General features: G+C 37.1%; 1 protein-coding gene across 2 annotated transcripts in view; it reads right to left on the reverse strand.

Moving 5' to 3' along the window:
* PLOD2 (procollagen-lysine,2-oxoglutarate 5-dioxygenase 2) overlaps window positions 1–16,480 on the reverse strand; it is a 100,050-nt gene that overhangs the window by 50,880 nt on the left and 32,690 nt on the right. For both annotated transcript variants that reach the window (XM_023215372.2, XM_023215371.1), the window contains exon 2: window positions 2,601–2,692. In XM_023215372.2, the coding sequence (XP_023071140.1) occupies window positions 2,601–2,692 (92 nt within the window). The remainder of the gene's footprint in view (window positions 1–2,600; window positions 2,693–16,480) is intronic.

The raw sequence follows: 16,480 nt of genomic DNA on the forward strand, positions 1-16,480 counted from the left end.
AGTAGACCCACAAAGTATTTCTCACATTGTATCATTTTATTCCTATTTGTTTAGACCAAAAAGAAGAAAAACGAATAAATTTCCCATATAACATTTTTTCAATCTGGCAAGAAATCTTTATGATCAATATTGAAGCTCAGTGACTCCTTGATGAGAGGCCTTTAAGTGATTTTCCTACTGAACCCAAATGGGTTTTTCAGGGAATTACAGAGGGCATCAAGAAAAAAAAAAAAATCACCTTCTTTACCTTATACATCTTAAACTTATGTAATTGTCTAAAGCTTAACAAGGATTTTTCAATGTAAAAAAATTGCCTAAGTACGATTACTTTAAATTTCATTTTAATTATCCTGTACCCTTTCTCTTTACTATTTGCTTGAGCCTCAGCAGCTGCTCCCTGAATTGGAAATGCATTATGACACACTGACTCTAAGGGAACAGAAAGTACAATACATGTCCCTTCCCCCACACAACACACACCTTTTCTCTTCGTTTCATCAAAACAAAGTCTGAAGTTGCCATTATAATAATCTACTAAAAGATCTGGGAAATTAATGGAGAATGAAATTAAAAATAAACAAACAAGAAAAGGATAAAATAAAATTTAATAATAAATACTATTAGTTCTAACTTTACCTAATACTGAGTCAGAGATAAGTCTTTCCGGGAAAGCCTGTGGGGCTCCCAGCCTCAAATGTCTTGTTAAAACTTATTACTTCCTTTGCGGAAGGTTGAGGGAAAAACACAACCCAAGAAAACTCAAGCTGTTTTGGATCTGGATTCAAACTAGGCTAATCTAGAAGCATTAATACCACTTGCTCTAAAAACTGGCCTCCTCTGGCCCTGAGATTTGTTTCACAACCCATCTGGAATCCCTAATTCTGAAGCAATATTGGACCCAATGACATCTGAGAGTCTGCTCTGTGCAATACACCATGTTAAGCACCACCCTCTATGTTCTTTCCACTACACTAGTGGTTGTCAAATTTCAGTGTGCATCTGAATCTCATGGAAGCCTTGTTCAAACACAGACTTCAGGGTATCAGTCCCAGAATTTGTAATTCAGTTGGTCTGAGGTGGAGCCTGACTATTTTTTCTTTCTAACCAGCAGCCAGGTGATGCAGATGTTGGTGGTCTGAGGTCCATACTTTGGGAACCATTGCATTACATGAGGAGACAGCAAAAGGATCATAAAATCCAGTAAGTTAAGTGGGGATGGGGTCCAAGATCTGATATTATACTCTATAGTTATTTGCATTGGGACAAGTTTTCCTCATCCACGGTTCATATAGTGACTTAATAGCATATCATATATAAATTTCCCTACAAGGCACCTTGCACATAAGAAACATTCCACTCTCTCTCCAGTCTGAACCCTAATGATTCCCCAACTAGATTTCAGCATTATTTTATCCTAATTTTAATTTTATTTCCCCAGTATCTCCTACTGGTGCATACATTTTTCCTCTACCATAGTAACATATTTCTAACATGTTTGTCATTTATCCTATAATATCTAGTTATTACCACTACATCTCCTTTTCAGCAAAGTTTAGCTGTTTATTAGCTATTCTATATTAACATTAAGCTGTTCTATATTTACATCTGTATTTAGTATTCCAGTGGTTATTTAATAAAAACTACCTTTTTAATACATTACATACTCAAATGGATCAGTTTTTCTCCAAAAAATAATCTTTCTTCTTTTTTTAAAAAAAAGTTGTTTTGCTGTTTGTGTTCCTACCTAGGTATCTCCTTGTTCTCCTCTTATTTGTAGAAAAGACTTGGCTGACAGATCCTTCTTTCTATTAAAAAAAACAAGTAAGTAAATAAAATGTCAGGCCTCTCATAGCTAAGTTTAATAGTTCTATCAGTTTCCCCAGGTTTCCTCTGGTCACTTGTCAATGAGATGTTCACCTGGAGATAAATTTTCTAAAACACTTTGGTTAAAAATACAGTAACAATGCTCCCAAATTCCTCTAAATGAAAACAAATGAACCAAAAAAAAAAAAAGCAATTCTCAATAGACAGAAAAGGCATCCTCTTTACATTTATGTTTCTAATTCTCTGTAAACAAAGAATCATCCTATGATAGCAAAGCCCATTATAGAAAAAATTATTCAGTGAAAAAAATCCCTGCCAAATCTTATTTACATTGTATTTGCATATGACCTGCCAGAAAGAAATTATGTATATGCAAATATATATTAACATATTTTTTGATGTTTTATAGAACATATTTATGCAAAGCATTGGCAAAAATTAAGAAATTATTGTTTAAGTGGCACAGTATTATTTTATTTTAATTATTACAGGTACATAATAGTTGCATATTTATGGGGTACATGTGGTATTTTGGTACAGGCATACAATGTGTAATGACCAAATCCGAATACTTTGGCTATCCCCTCACCTCAAGCACTTACCATTTATTTGTGTTAGGAAATATTAATAAGGCCAAAAACTATACAAACTAACAGCAATTATGTAACCAAATGCTATCTTCCTTGTGAGGATTACAGATTGTAGTGCTGTTATTATGAAAACTGTACTTTAGGCATACATTATAGGATCTTCAAAGGTTAAAGGATATACCATACCTTCACAGTATAATTGAAATATTTGGCTGACTGCATAAATCGATGGAATCCATCACTTTCTTTGGTTGCTACAGTTATGACTAATAATTTATCTGCAAAGACAAAAGGAAACACAAGAAGATTTACCAAGAGATCAAATGCTCACATTTTACAACTCACTACAATAATCAGAGACCTCACTAAACCCATGGGAATATTCTGGTTTGTTGATCTATACAAGACTAAACAAAGAGCTGTTGAAACAACAGATGATTCAAATTGGTTATATTACTGACAAATGATGAACCTTCAAATGACAGTTATTTCAATGCAAAAAGTACACCAATGATTAAGAAAAAGCATGCCATCAATAGAGTATTTCAACATTGAGAAAAACTTCCATAAAATGAACATTTTTTATAATCCATAATGATTAAGATTCTCTGACATTATCTAATTAACAAACTTCACCATCATCTATAAATCATTCCTGATTTATGACATCAGTGAGGATATCAGCAAATTATATTCATCAAAATAATGACATATACAAAAAACAATACAATCATTAAATCTGATCCCAATTTTCTAAAACAAATTGTGACAACTGGAAGCAAATATTTAAAAACAAAATCTTAATTTTTTTTCTACTATCCGGGATTGCTTTTTTATGAAAATTCTTATAAGTGACAACATTATTTATTGTGTTTTGGTTTATCTTTAAGGAATAAATGAAATCAAAATAGCCACTGCCCTAGTAAATACACAACTGTTAACGACCATTTTATAATGAATTATTATTTTCAGTCCCACATAACACTTTTTAGTAGAAATAGAGTTAAGGAATAGTCTCAAAACACCTACAATAAGCTACTACAGATAATGATTATTATTAATAGGAAAAGGCATGTTGGAAAATGTACAAAAGAAACAAGTGCATCACCAAATGCCAAAAGGGCTGGAACAGTTTGTTGTTGTTGTTGTTGTTGTTGTTTGTTGTTGTTGTTTTTAACTAAAGATTTAGAAGGACCCACACACTAAGAAAGCAAAACTAACATCTTTTCAATATTCTCTGAGTAACATCATTTGTTTCTCACTTGCACTCTATTTATAAGAAAACAACACAAGTTTTGAGTATCCCCTAAGCAATAATCACCAAACATGGCAATAATGCATTATAAAAATTATAGCAGATGAACCAACGTATTATCCATCAAATTTTGAAAATCACTACAATAAAATATAACTCAGCACAATATACTAAATTCAAACATTCATTAGTCAACCAAAAAAAAAAAAAACAACAACAACAACATTTCCATGAAGACAAACATCAACAGCCTTAGATTTTTTTCTAAGAAAAAGGTATTTCCTGGCCAGGCGCAGTAGCTCATGCCTGTAATCACAGCACTTTGGGAGGCCGAGGTGAGCAGATCACTTGAGGGCAAAAGTTTGAGACCAGCCTGGCCAACATGGTGAAACCTCGTCTCTACTAAAAACACAAAAATTAGTCGGGTATGATGGCACACGCTTGTAATCCCAGCTACTCAAGAGGCTGAGACAGGAGAATCGCTCGAACTGAGGAGGCAGAGACGGCAGTGAGCCAAGATCACATGGCTGCACTCCAGCCTGGGTGATCAGGCCCTAGTAAATATATTTTAAGAATATTTTTAAAAATTAACTACTTAAAAAAATTTTCACTTATAAAGTTTCAAACAGAGCTTAACTGATTATGAAAATTTAACATTATTCAGAATAAATTTCAAAATAGGAAATACCACATTTTATAAGAACAAAAAGGCTTTTAAAGTCTATCTGTAATAAAGTTACTCTATTTAAAGTTACATTTCTTACTTAAATTCTTCTATATAAATCATAAGAATTAACTATAAGTTTCGGGTTTTACTGGATAAATTTTCACACTTACAATTCCAGCATAAAGTTAACAGCAAGGATTTCATCATCCTTAGTAGGAAAAGTAAAGTTGGCCAGACCCTTGAGTAGACAAAAATGTTACCAAATCCAATGACTCAGAAGGCAAAGCTTACTCATGTGTAGTCTCACCATTTCTAGCAACCCTATGCCAAATAAGAACTCCTACTGTTTCAGTACTGTTGCTCTTTATAAATAACCTAAACCAAATCACAAATATGTAATTTTGTTAAAGAAAAGTCAGGTTAGTAACATTACACATGAACAGCTGTTTCCTCTAACTTGCTATTCAGTATCATGACTGCAATAAGAAATAAATCTTAGTTGGAGAAAAAAAAAAGAAAGAAAAAAACAATAGTGTTGACATGTATCACCCACATGCTTTTATCAACCAATTCAAAAATTCAACCATCTCACCATTTATGAAGTATTACTGTTAGAAAATGTAACCTAAACTGGATACGTACTTTTCGGATTTCACTATCATTTACACTACAAATTTACCAGAAATAAAGAGACAAAGATATGGTGACAGGAAAGAGAGGTCAGCAATAAAATTCAGAACATGAAAAATCCTATAGGACAAATGACTTATGTAATCAATGGCAAAAGGCACAAAAGGGAAGGGAAATATATAGAATATTAACATAAGAGACATTTCAAACAAATGTTAGTCATGGACCTGAGTTCGGACCTGATTTGTAAAACCTATAAAAAAGCATTTGTGAGAAAATCAGAGAAATTTGAATACTAATTAGATATTTGGTGATATTGAGAAATTAGTCAATTTTTTAGCATGCTCATTTCATTTACTTTTTTAAAAAAAGAGTCCTTATAATTTAGAGACACATATTGAAGTAATATCCAATCAAATGATATCATGCCTACAATCTGTTTTAAAGTTAATTGGGGTAGACAGATTAAAACAAGACTGGTCATATGTGATAAATACTGAAATTGCATTTTTTGTATGTTTGAAAATCCCTATAATTATTATTTTTCCATCTATTCATTCATTTACTTATTGAGTCAACACATATTTTCCAAGTCCCTTGTTCAGTTACTCACTGTTGCACACAAACACAAAATTCAGTGTTAAAAAATATAAAACTTTATTTTTGTATGGTTCTACAATATGAGCTCAGTGAATAGTTCTTGTTTTTATTATTTCTTTAAATTTCATTTTAGATTTAGAGGATACAGGTACATGTTTGTTACATGGGTACATTGCATATTCGTGGGGATCTGGCTTCTAGTATATCCATTACCCACATAGTGAACACTGTACCCAACAGGTAACTTTTCAACCCTTTTCAACCCTCTCCCAACCTCCCCCTTTTTGGAGTCCCCAGTGTCTATTTTTTCCATCTTTATGTCCATGTGTACCCATTGTTTAGCACCCACTTGTAAGTGAGAACATGTGGTATTTGGTTTTCTAAGTTAGCTCACATAGGATAATGGCCTCCAGCTCCATTCATCCTGCTGCAAAGGACATGATTTTATTCTTTCTTGTAGCTGTGTCATATCCCATGGTCTGTATATATCACATTTCACATTTTCTTTACCCAGTCAACCACTGATGGACTTTTAGGTTGGCTCCATGACTTTGTTGTTGTGAATAGTGCTGCAATAAGCTTTTGAGTGTCTTTTTTATATAATGACTTCTTTCCCTTCGAGTAGATACCCAGTACTGGGATGGCTGAAGAGACATTTCTCAAAAGAAGAAATACAAGTGGCCAAGAAATACATGAACAAATGTTCAACATCACTAATTAGCAGAGAAGTGAAAATCAAAACCACAATGAGATACCATTTCACAACAGTCAGAATGGCTATTGTTAACAGGTCAAAAAACAACAGAGGTCGGCACGGATGCAAAAAAAAGAGAACGCTTACACATTGTTTGTAGGAATGTAAATTAGTTCAACCTCTATGGAAAATAGTATGGAAAGTTATCAAATAACTAAACAGAATTCCTATAAAGACAGAGTACAACTTTATGCAAAATCTCTAAACTTCCAGTCAAAAAAAATGACAAAAAATTCTGCAATATGAATCTTTTAGCAGACTGAATCATCTAAGGATAATGAAAGATACAATATACAGAGTTCTTTAACCAAACAATATTATAATTTAAATAACTATAATTAATACCTTTTCCAATCCACCCTCCACAAGCCAAATGAATGATGAAGTGAGATGACTGAGGAATGGTGCTTCAATAACAGGCACCCACCAACCACTGCTACCACCAATCTATAACAGCAACAGCTATCTCATTTTCTTGGTTTCAGCAAGATACCTGGCACCATGATGTTAAAAAAAAACAAGCAAATGGAAGCTCATCAGTAGCCAAATGTAACCTCTATTGCCACCTTCAGACTCTATTAGACAACAGATCAATACAGTTTCCATGAATAAGAAACAGGTGATGCATCTATACAGTGTGGTAGATTAGAACAACCACTTACCAAATGAAAACCAGTGGCAGACTACGTAATCATCTTTACCTAATCCTTCAAAATGCCTAATACTACAGTAAGATTTAATAAGTATTTGTTAAATGGCTATTTTGCTCTGTCTGAAAATTCAGATGAATTTCATAATTTCTCCAAAAATCAAGAGGTCAATTTGCTTAGAAAGGCCAAAACATGCTATGTCCTCAAAGGTCTGGAAGAAGAAAAAAAATGCATTGTTGGAGTCATTTTTTTCTCCAAATAGCTGTTGATATCGGAACAGAATTTACCAATATTCAGTAGTGACACAATTTTTCTATTTAAAAACAAACCATGGTTTCAAAACAGAAACTGTTTTTGCTAATATATCATGTCACCAAATGCTAAAGCAGCTTATAAAGTCCATCTGAAATCCATTTTTTTTTTTGAGACGGAGTCTCAGTGGCGCTGAAATCCATTTTCTTAATGAAGGCATCACAGTAAAGTAACTCAGCACTAGCCCAGCTGCCTTTTATCCATATCTTCTCAAGTAACTTTAAACATGGTTCTTAATTTTAAACTGGCAACAATAAAAAACAAATTATTGTGCCACGGAAGTAACAGGGAGTACACTGTTCTCATTCTACTACTAACTGATTTTATGACCGGGACACATCTTTTATCTGTAAAGTAGAAAGTTTCTCAACTTTCTAACAAAGAAAAATGTTTTTGTAGTAAAAGTTAGCATAATAGAGATGTTGAGAAACTTCTTCTGCAAGAGGTCAAATAGTAAACATTTCAGGCCTTGTGGGCCACATACACTCTTAAACAAAATTTTATTTTTTCCTTATATTTTACAAGCCTTTAAAAATTTAAAAAACATTTGTAGTTGTCTGGCTGGCTGTGCAAAAACAGCCATGGGTCAGAATTGGCCTAAGGGTCATAAGTTTGCTACTTATCCATATAGTTGGCCATATGGATCTGAACACAAACTAGTTAGCTTAAATCCCAGCTCTACTATTTCTTATTTGTTTTGATTTGGTCAGTTACTTAAACGCTGTGTCTCAACTGTAATATGTCTGTAATAATAGCATCTAACTGACAGGATTTCCGTGAAAGTAAAATGAGTTAGTATATATGAAGCAGTAGATACAAACTCCTACATATGTGTTAGGCAGTATCTTATATATATTCAAAGGAAGCATGGGCAAGATAGATTGTAGCTGATGTGCAAAATTCAGCAAGTTATAACTCCCATCCCTTTCTCTACTAGAGATGCTATCCAGGTTGTTTTTAAAAATTATGGAAAAACAGTCGTGAAACTGTTTATTTAAACAGTTTAGCAAGTAACTCTAGATATGCCTTCTCAAATCTTTACATTCCTCTCCATCTCCCAGCAAGCTATAATAACTCTAACTCAAGTTATAATCAGCACTAGCTCAGGCTTCTCCAATCACCTCTTAAGCCAACTTTGTACATTCTAAACCTTTGTTTTACAAAGCAGCCAGGGTGATCATTTCAAAATAGTTAGATATCTGATCATGTCACTTCATTGGTAAATACCCTCTTAGGATAGTGGAGAAACTCCATTACTACAATGTGGCCCTAGGTTACTTCTCTCCAGTCTCCTCCACTTTCTCTCACCCCTTTGTTCTCTCTTCTTCAACCACATTGGCCTGTGTTTTATTTTCTAATAATGTCTGCACCCTCCCATTCAAAGAGAAGAGCCTTTTCAAGACCATTATCTAATACTCCTCCCTGACACCTTGATGTGGCCACTGGCTAGGTAAACTTGAGATTCTTACACAAATACTATTTCCTTAGAGAGACCCTCTCTGACCTACTAGAATAGGTCAGTACCCATAAAATGTTTTCACTGCACTTTCTAACTCTCTTTCAGGACACTCACCACAAATTGTAATTACATATTAATTTGCATAATCTCAAATTATGTGAGATTAAAGTCTCTCTCTCCAACGAGACTATAAATTACAGAAAGGCAGAGAACACTCTTTTGCTCACAGTTTGACCTCCAGAGCTTATCACAATATTAAGCACACAGTAGGTTCTTAAAAAACATTTCAGAATGAGTGGACTCAGAGGCAAGTAATATATGTCTTGCACGTACGTGTGCATAAAATAATTTAACAAAATCCCTATGTAGTTAGCATAATCATCTCAAATTCACAGGTGAAGAAGGTACAGCTCCTCTCAACTTAGCCAAAGTCACCTAACAAATTACTAGTAGGGCCAGAAGTAGAACTTCAGGGTTACTCCTCAATGTCATGTGGCTTCCCTTGGTGACAACAGGTTAACGGCTGAAGCAATCTTTGAGTTTTACTACGTTCAGAAAAGAGACAGCAACTTAAGACTTCTATCCTTACAAAGATCTGCTTGTAAGGTTGGTCCTTGGCAGGCATCTGAAAAGTTGGATTCCATATGGTTTCCAGATGGTTTTCCAATGGGAAGGGTTCCCATCATTCCTAGATAAGATGGCTCACTATGGCTAAATTATACAAACAATGTGGTTTATGCTGAACATCTGCCTTCCTTCTGGGTGCTTGAAATTTTGGTACAGAGGCTGCCTATGTGACCATTCCCCAGAAAAGCTATGGGCACTGAATCTCTAATGAGCTTTCATAGTAGGTAAACATTTCAACATTTCACACATGTTGTCACAACTAGTTAGCTGCGTGGAGAATAAAGCACATCTTGTGTGACTTAACTGGAAAATAACTGTTAGAAGCTTATTCCTGTTTTCCCTGGACCTCACCTATGTGCTTTTTCTCATTGCTGATTTTGCTTTGTATCCTTTCACAGTAATAAGTCACAGACATGAGTACAACTATATGCCAAATCCTGTAGGTCCTCCTGGTGAATCACTGAACCCGCAGGATAAGTCTTGGGGATGTCTGACATATTATCCTAGCTACAGTCAGGAAGTCTTATCTGTAAGAGGTACTGTGGGGACAGTGTGTTATGCTGTGTTCTGTACTCAGAGGCCAAGCTAGAGAGACACAAAAATGAGTCCAAATGGACTCCAGAAAATAAGTATTTGGTACATAAAGCAATTATACCCTGCTCTTCCACTGACTGAAAGTCATTTCCTTTAATGTGAATTATGACCTCAGGGTCAGTCTAGCAAAGCCCGCTTCTTTCATGAAGGAGGAAACCATAATCTAAAGAGAAAACAAGACTTGTCCAGGATCCTGCAGTTAAGTGGTAACCAATCTAAGATAATTTGGGATTCACAATTACTAAAAAACTTGGTTTTCCTAGATTTTATTGCACAATTTTGTTGCTTTGTTAAGTACTGAGTCACCATAAACTATGACAAACTGAAGCCATGCAGTCTAATTTTATTTTGTGGAATTGTTGAAGATAATTAATTTTATTTTGCAGAATTGTTGAAAAAAATTCAAGACAAAAATTCCTCAGGGGTAATTCATGTCACAATTTCAACAAGAAAAAAAAGAAACCTAAAAAGGATGTGTCAAGAGACATCCAATGATTTCCTACCATTTTTGTAGAAAAAGAGGGTCAATGGAATGCTTAAAGAAAAGAGTCACTTCCAACCTCTAATGCTACACACAGGGCATCTTCACACACATAGCTTTCAGATGGATGCCTGGGCTTCCACAGCCCACTCTGGACAATGAACAGACAAACCACAACTTAAGAGAAGTGCTGAAAAGTAGAGAGTAGTATGCAGAATGACTCACCATCCCAGTATGCCAAGGGCTGAGGAGATTCCAGAAATACAGGGCTTTCAGTTTTAAAACTGGAAAAGTCCTAGGCAAACTGGAATGAGTTGGTCACCATAGCAGTATGTGCAGTGGGATGGAGAGGGCAAGTATTGCCAGTTATTTAAGAAAGGCTGTAAGACAAATGGTCCTGGATAGGAGTCATGAAGTTAAAAATAAACTCTTCTAGAACCATAAGGTCCAACACTAACTAGATACCAAATGAAGAAGAATAGATCAAGACTTCCAGAGATAACAGGTATGTGAAAGACCAAGTGCACCGAGACCATCCCCATCCTTTATAAATACTTCAAACCAAGCCATGAAATATCTTTATCATTTTTTGAAATAAAAATGTTATACATGCAAACATTAAGAACTTTTTATTTAGGTTTTCTGATCGTCCTTTAGGATACTCATGTTTTCCAGTGATATACACACATGTGAGCTTTTGTCTGTTAGGTAACCTAACAGTGAATGGACAACAAATTTCAAGACAGAACTCAAAGGAATATTATGATCAAGAATTTCTAGTTACTTTCAAAATGCTATGAAAGCTTCAAGACATTTTTTTAAAACATACAGATTATACTGCAAAAAAATCAAAATTAGTATATTTATGGTCAATAAAACTTGAATAAATATTAGACAAAGATCTGAATCTTAAAATAAAAGCCTGGCCGGGTCCGGTGGCTCACGCCTGCAATCCCAGCACTTTGGGAGGCCAAGGCAAGTGGATCACAAGGTCATGAGATTGAGACCATCCTGGCTATGGTGAAACCTGGTCTCTACTAAAAATACAAAAAAATTAGCTGGGTGGGGTGGCTGGCACCTGTAGTCCCAGCTACTTGGGAAGCTGAGGCAGAATAGCGTGAACCCGGGAGGCGGAGCTTACAGTGAGCGGAGAACGTGCCACTGCACTCCAGCCTGGGCGACAGAGCAAGACTCCATCTCAAAAAAATAAAAATAAAAGGCTCCAGTTTCCTAATATGAGGCGTAATTTTTAATATAAAACATTGTGGTCTGCTCTATAGCCATATTATAGCAACAACTGATCAAGAAAATTATGAGAAAATCTTGAAATAAATACAGTGACATTTAAATAAATTTCCATTCTCACAATCTCGACAGTATCCATATACTTTAGAAAGTCATTAATATATACATATGAACCATATAATTTTTCCAACCTGTACAAAAAAACACTTTACTTAGAACTGCTTGCAATAACTCCCTTCAGTAAATCCCACAGGCCCTCATCACCCCTGTACCTCTCTACTTCTGCCTCTCAACAACTGTCCATGACCTAAAAGTTAAGAACTCAACCTAAACATGATAAGCAATTAAAAAAAGGGGGTGCTGCTCCTCCACATGTATGCCAATCCCTTCCCAGAAACACAGATGAAATGACTGGATTGCAGCCAACGACTATACACTGAGTTTCAGCAAATTCTTTCCAGAGTTCAGAAGGGAAAAGTAAAATTCAAACAGCAAAGAATGATCACACACAGAGGGGAGGAGGTTCAATCAGAGTAAAACTTGATTTTAAAAAGTTGGAGAAAAAAGTGTGCTATGGGCCTTACTTGAATACAAACTCAAAAATGAGCCAATATGTGAGATGGCTGACCAAACTAAACAAACATAACAAAAGCTATCTTAACAGAAGTGATGATTACACTGCAATCTGTATAGCCCATCTGTGGAAACTGTAAGAACTTGGGATGCTAAATTAAGGTGAATTTTGACAAATAAGGAGTTTAACCAGTAGGTTCAGGGATATAGCAATCATATCATTATTGAATAGTTGAGGGACTGAGAATTTTTCTACATGAAAAAAAAAAAAAGATTCACTACCTCCCCACCAACTCATTACATTTTAAGAGAAAACAGGGGGGCGGAGCAAGATGGCCGAATAGGAACAGCTTCAGTCTCCATCTCCCAGCGCCAGCGACACAGAAGACTGGTGATTTCTGCATTTTCAACTGAGGTACTGGGGTCATCTCACTCGGGAGTGCCGGACAATCGGTGCTGGTCAGCTGCTGCAGCCCGACCAGCGAGAGCTGAAGCAGGGCGAGGCATAGCCTCACCTGGGAAGCGCGAGGGGGAAGGGAGTCCCTTTTCCTAGCCAGGGGAACTGAGACACACAACACCTGGAAAATCGGGTAACTCCCACCCCAATACTGCACTGTAACACTGGCACACCGAGATTATATCCCACACCTGGCCGGGAGGGTCCCACGCCCACGGAGCCTCCCTCCTTGCTAACACAGCAGTCTGCGGCAATCTAACCGCAAGGCAGCAGCGAGGCTGGGGGAGGGGCGCCCGCCATCGCTGAGGCTTAAGTAGGTAAATAAAGCCGCTGGGAAGCTCGAACTGGGTGGAGCAGCTCAAGGAAACCTGCCTGTCTCTGTAGACTCCTCCTCTGGGGACAGGGCTCAGCTAAAGCAGCAGAGGCCTGTCCAGACGCGAACGACTCTGTCTGACAGCTTTGAAGAGAGCAGTGGATCTCCCAACACGGAGGTTGAGATCTGAGAAGGGGCAGTCTGCCTGCTCAAGTGGGTCACTGACCCCTGAGTAGCCTAACTGGGAGACATCCCCCACTAGGGGCAGTCTGACACCCCACACCTCACAGGGTGGAGTACACCCCTGAGAGGAAGCTTCCAAAGCAAGAATCAGACAGGTGCACTCGCTGTTCAGCAATATTCTATCTTCTGCAACCTCTGCTGCTGATACCCAGGCAAACAGGGTCTGGAGTGGACCTCAAGCAATCTCCAACAGACCTATAGCTGAGGGTCCTGACTGTCAGAAGGAAAACTATCAAACAGGAAGGACACCTATATCAAAACCCCATCAGTACGTCACCATCATCAAAGACCAGAGACAGATAAAACCACAAAGATGGGGAAAAAGCAGGGCAGAAAAGCTGGAAATTCAAAAAATAAGAGCGCATCTCCTCCTGCAAAGGAGCACAGCCCATCGCCAGCAACGGATCAAAGCTGGTCAGAGAATGATTTTGATGAGATGAGAGAAGAAGGCTTCAGTCCATCAAACCTCTCAGAGCTAAAGGAGGAATTACGTACCCAGCGCAAAGAAACTAAAAATCTTGAAAAAAGAGTGGAAGAATTGACAGCTAGACTAATTAATGCAGAGAAGGTCATAAACGAAATGACAGAGATGAAAACCATGACACGAGAAATACGGGACAAATGCACAAGCTTCAGTAACCGACTCGATCAACTGGAAGAAAGAGTATCAGCGATGGAGGATCAAATGAATGAAATGAAGCGAGAAGAGAAACCAAAAGAAAAAAGAAGAAAAAGAAATGAACAAAGCCTGCAAGAAGTATGGGATTATGTAAAAAGACCAAATCTACGTCTGATTGGGGTGCCTGAAAGTGAGGGGGAAAATGGAACCAAATTGGAAAACACTCTACAGGATATCATCCAGGAGAACTTCCCCAACCTAGCAGGGCAGGCCAACATTCAAATTCAGGAAATACAGAGAACGCCACAAAGATACTCCTCCAAAGAGCAACTCCAAGACACATAATTGCCAGATTCACCAAAGTTGAAATGAAGGAAAAAATCTTAAGGGCAGCCAGAGAGAAAGGTCGGGTTACCCACAAAGGGAAGCCCATCAGACTGACAGCAGATCTCTCGGCAGAAACTCTACAAGCCAGAAGAGAGTGGGGGCCAATATTCAACGTTCTTAAAGAAAAGAATTTTAAACCCAGAATTTCATATCCAGCCAAACTAAGTTTCATCAGTGAAGGAGAAATAAAATTCTTTACAGATAAGCAAATGCTTAGAGATTTTGTCACCACCAGGCCTGCCTTACAAGAGACCCTGAAGGAAGCCCTAAACATGGAAAGGAACAACCGGTACCAGCCATTGCAAAAACATGCCAAAATGTAAAGACCATCGAGGCTACGAAGAAACTGCATCAACTAATGAGCAAAATAACCAGTTAGTATCATAATGGCAGGATCAAGTTCACACATAACAATATTAACCTTAAATGTAAATGGACTAAATGCTCCAATTAAAAGACACAGACTGGCAAACTGGATAAAGAGTCAAGACCCATCAGTCTGCTGTCTTCAGGAGACCCATCTCACATGCAGAGACATACATAGGCTCAAAATAAAGGGATGGAGGAAGATCTACCAAGCAAATGGAGAACAAAAAAAAGCAGGGGTTGCAATCCTAGTCTCTGATAAAACAGACTTTAAACCATCAAAGATCAAAAGAGACAAAGAAGGCCATTACATAATGGTAAAGGGATCAATCCAACAGGAAGAGCTAACTATCCTAAATATATATGCACCCAATACAGGAGCACCCAGATTCATAAAGCAAGTCCTTAGAGACTTACAAAGAGACTTAGACTCCCATACAATAATAATGGGAGACTTCAACACTCCACTGTCAACATTAGACAGATCAACGAGACAGAAAGTTAACAAGGATATCCAGGAATTGAACTCATCTCTGCACCAAGCGGACCTAATAGACATCTATAGAACTCTCCACCCCAAGTCAACAGAATATACATTCTTCTCAGCACCACATCACACTTATTCCAAAATTGACCACATAATTGGAAGTAAAGCACTCCTCAGCAAATGTAAAAGAACAGAAATTATAACAAACTGTCTCTCTGACCACAGTGCAATCAAACTAGAACTCAGGACTAAGAAACTCAATCAAAACCGCTCAACTACATGGAAACTGAACAACCTGCTCCTGAATGACTACTGGGTACATAACAAAATGAAAGCAGAGATAAAGATGTTCTTTGAATCCAATGAGAACAAAGATACAACATACCAGAATCTCTGGGACACATTTAAAGCAGTGTGTAGAGGGAAATTTATAGCACTAAGTGCCCACAAGAGAAAGCAGGAAAGATCTAAAATTGACACTCTAACATCACAATTAAAAGAACTAGAGAGGCAAGAGCAAACACATTCAAAAGCTAGCAGAAGGCAAGAAATAACTAAGATCAGAGCAGAACTGAAGGAGATAGAGACACAAAAAACCCTCCAAAAAATCAATGAATCCAGGAGTTGGTTTTTTGAAAAGATCAACAAAATTGACAGACCGCTAGCAAGGCTAATAAAGAAGAAAAGAGAGAGGAATCAAATAGACGCAATAAAAAATGATAAAGGGGATATCACCACCGACCCCACAGAAATACAAACTACCATCAGAGAATACTATAAACACCTCTACGCAAATCAACTAGAAAATCTAGAAGAAATGGATAATTTCCTGGACACATACACTCTCCCAAGACTAAACCAGGAAGAAGTTGAATCCCTGAATAGACCAATAGCAGCCTCTGAAATTGAGGCAACAATTAATAGCCTACCCACCAAAAAAAGCCCAGGACCAGATGGATTCACAGCTGAATTCTACCAGAGGTACAAGGAGGAGCTGGTACCATTCCTTCTGAAACTATTCCAATCAATAGAAAAAGAGGGAATCCTCCCTAACTCATTTTATGAGGCCAACATCATCCTGATACCAAAGCCTGGCAGAGACACAACAAAAAAAGAGAATTTTAGACCAATCTCCCTGATGAACATCGATGCAAAAATCCTCAATAAAATACTGGCAAACCGGATTCAGCAGCACATCAAAAAGCTTATCCACCATGATCAAGTGGGCTTCATCCCTGGGATGCAAGGCTGGTTCAACATTCGCAAATCAATCAACGTAATCCAGCATATAAACAGAACCAAAGACAAGAACCACATGATTATCTCAATAGATGCAGAAAAGGCTTT

The sequence above is a fragment of the Piliocolobus tephrosceles genome, chromosome 2 (assembly GCF_002776525.5).
Source record: "Piliocolobus tephrosceles isolate RC106 chromosome 2, ASM277652v3, whole genome shotgun sequence".
Lineage (NCBI taxonomy): Eukaryota > Metazoa > Chordata > Mammalia > Primates > Cercopithecidae > Piliocolobus > Piliocolobus tephrosceles.